General features: G+C 40.4%; 1 protein-coding gene across 1 annotated transcript in view; it reads right to left on the bottom strand.

Moving 5' to 3' along the window:
* Positions 1 to 884, bottom strand: part of wars2 (tryptophanyl tRNA synthetase 2, mitochondrial) — a 75121-nt gene extending 74237 nt beyond the window's left edge. Inside the window, exon 1 of the mRNA XM_037687114.1 lies at positions 677 to 884. Within this exon, the coding sequence (XP_037543042.1) occupies positions 677 to 742 (66 nt within the window). The 5' untranslated portion in view covers positions 743 to 884. The remainder of the gene's footprint in view (positions 1 to 676) is intronic.
* Positions 885 to 2479: the final 1595 nt, after the last annotated feature.

Here is a 2479-nt window from a genome sequence, read left to right as displayed (position 1 = left end):
GGGACAGTTGGAGGGACAGTTGAAGGGACAGTTGGAGGGACAGTTGGAGGGACAGGTTCAACTGTCCCCCTCTTACAATGCTGTGATTGCTAGTATCACTCAGCCCTCTGTGAACAGTAAACAGCCATCAGGTGCTAATGATCCATTGTTAGGCTGATGGTCCTTCTTGAGCATGTGATCAGCTGGTTCTGGTTGTCAGCAGCAAAACTGGTTGATCCACTCTGAGAAGGTGCTATTTCAGATACTGAGCTGAAAACAGCACCTCAGACTGAGGAAGTCTCTTGGATGAGAGACGAAACGTTTCTACATTTTTTTGCTTTGTTTTATTTTTTGTTTTTTTGAATGTCCAGAGGACCAAATTGAACTTTTTTGGAAATGGATTTATGTTTTTATTTATCACTTAACTCCAAACTGAAGCTTTAAAGATAAATGAACACATCACAGTTATGTCATTCTTTCACCATTAAATCTAGTATTTCGTACTAGTAATTATTTCAATGTAGTAGCAATGACATGAAAACAGTATTTTTTTTTGTCAGACCAAAGTTTTTCATGAGGAATTAATTTACAAGTTTCAAACGAAAACACATCAGCTACATGCACGGATTTCAATTCCAGCGTTCTACAAGCACAGCTGACGGGCAGCTCTGCCCCCCCCCCCACCACCACCACCAACCTGAGACTGCTGGAAGAGTATCACCTTCTCTGGGTTGATGCCACAGGCCAACAAACTGGCAGCCATGTCCAATATGTTGTTTCTGAGCTGTGCTGGATCCTGAGGCTGGGTAATGGAGTGCAGGTCTACTATGCTGTACAGCACTAAGGGGTACTGGTTCTGTAGAGACACCCAGTTTTCCAGGGCACCCAAGTAATTGCCGAGATGTGGCACTCCAGTTGGCTGGATGCCTGAGAACACACGGCCACTTCCAGGAGCATCCTGACAAAAGGAGAACAATCTGTGGTTGATTTGAAGTGACTTGTTCGAGAGGAATCCTAAGAAACACCTGAACCATCACTTCACTGTGGAGGACAACATTTGACAACTGAATGATACAAAAATATTATTTAATTATTAAATCAAAGCGTGTGAACACATGACTGTGACAAAGTGAACATTCAACACAATCTGCAGCTTCCTTAGAGAGACAACTTTTAGGATGTGAATGTTTCTGTACAGTGCCCTGAGACAGACCCGGCGCCAGAGGGTAGGGTGGGCCCGCCCGCCGGCCCCGCCCATTCAGGTACCCCCCCCCCAAGACAGATTACAAGAGCATGTAAATAAATCAAACCTATACAATGTATTGACTGGAGACGACCAGCAGAGGGTGCTGCAGGTGATAAAACTGGACTTGAAGAGGCAAATGGAGGAACGGATTCATTCATCTGGGAAACACGGACTGCAGCTGCATTAGACCAGTACAGCCAGGAGGATTCCTTACTCAAGAGCAGGGGTCTGCAACCTTTACGATCTAAACAACCATCTGTGCCCCATGGGTCACTGATGAACCGTGTCCGGAGCCACAACACCTGCTACAACTGGGAGTCTCAACTGGTGGCCCACAGACCTCCAGGTTTGTTGGAGGTGCTGTCCTGGACAATAGGGTGATTTTATAAAACTAAAAATATCTAATGAGTTTAACATTTATTCATATTTTTTACACTCTAAGACAAAATAAAAGACGAGATTCTTGTAAAGAAAAAAAAAGTTTTTGCCCAGTTTCTAAAAACTAAAACATTAAACTTCATTCTTATGTGATTTTTTAACTGTAGAAAAAAGACATATCCTACTTTGAATAAATAAAGCGTAAAATGAAAGTGAGTATGTTTTACTCTTTGTAATGTTTCTAGTATTCAAACTAATTACAATAAATCTCTGCCCTTTTATTTGTTGTTACAACAACCAATAAAATTCAGTTTCATTATTTCAGTTTGGGTCAGAACTTGAAAGAGCCGCTGCAGAGGGACCAAAGAGCCGCATGTGGCTCCAGAGCCGCAGGTTGCAGACCCCTGCTCAAGAGTCTGAAAACATGAACCTGTTCGATGCATTTTTACTAGAGAGAGGTAGAAAATCTGATTACTGACTTCAATGATTTGAAAGATGGATTTCCCACAGAGTTGTTTTTGTTTGCTTGTCGGGTTTGTTCAAGCAAAAAGTGGACATGTTAAAAATGTTCAGTATGCCGGTTCTGCCCTGCAACAACTTTACCTTACACAGGTGCTGCTCATAAAATTATATTATCATGAAAAACTTGATTTATTTCAGTAATTCCATTCAGAACGTGAAACTTGTATATTATATTCATTCATTACACACAGACTGATATATTTCAAATGTTTATTTATTTTAATGTTGATGATTATAACTGACAACTAATGAAAACCACAAATTCAGTATCTCAGAAAATTAAAATATTATTTAAAACCAATAAAAAATTATTGTTAGAAATGTTGGTCAAGTGAAAAGTATGAGCATGTACAA

This window comes from Nematolebias whitei, chromosome 13, assembly GCF_014905685.2.
Source record: "Nematolebias whitei isolate Nwh7 chromosome 13, NemWhi1, whole genome shotgun sequence".
Taxonomy (NCBI): Eukaryota; Metazoa; Chordata; class Actinopteri; order Cyprinodontiformes; family Rivulidae; genus Nematolebias; species Nematolebias whitei.
This window is presented reverse-complemented; position numbering and strand designations above follow the sequence as displayed.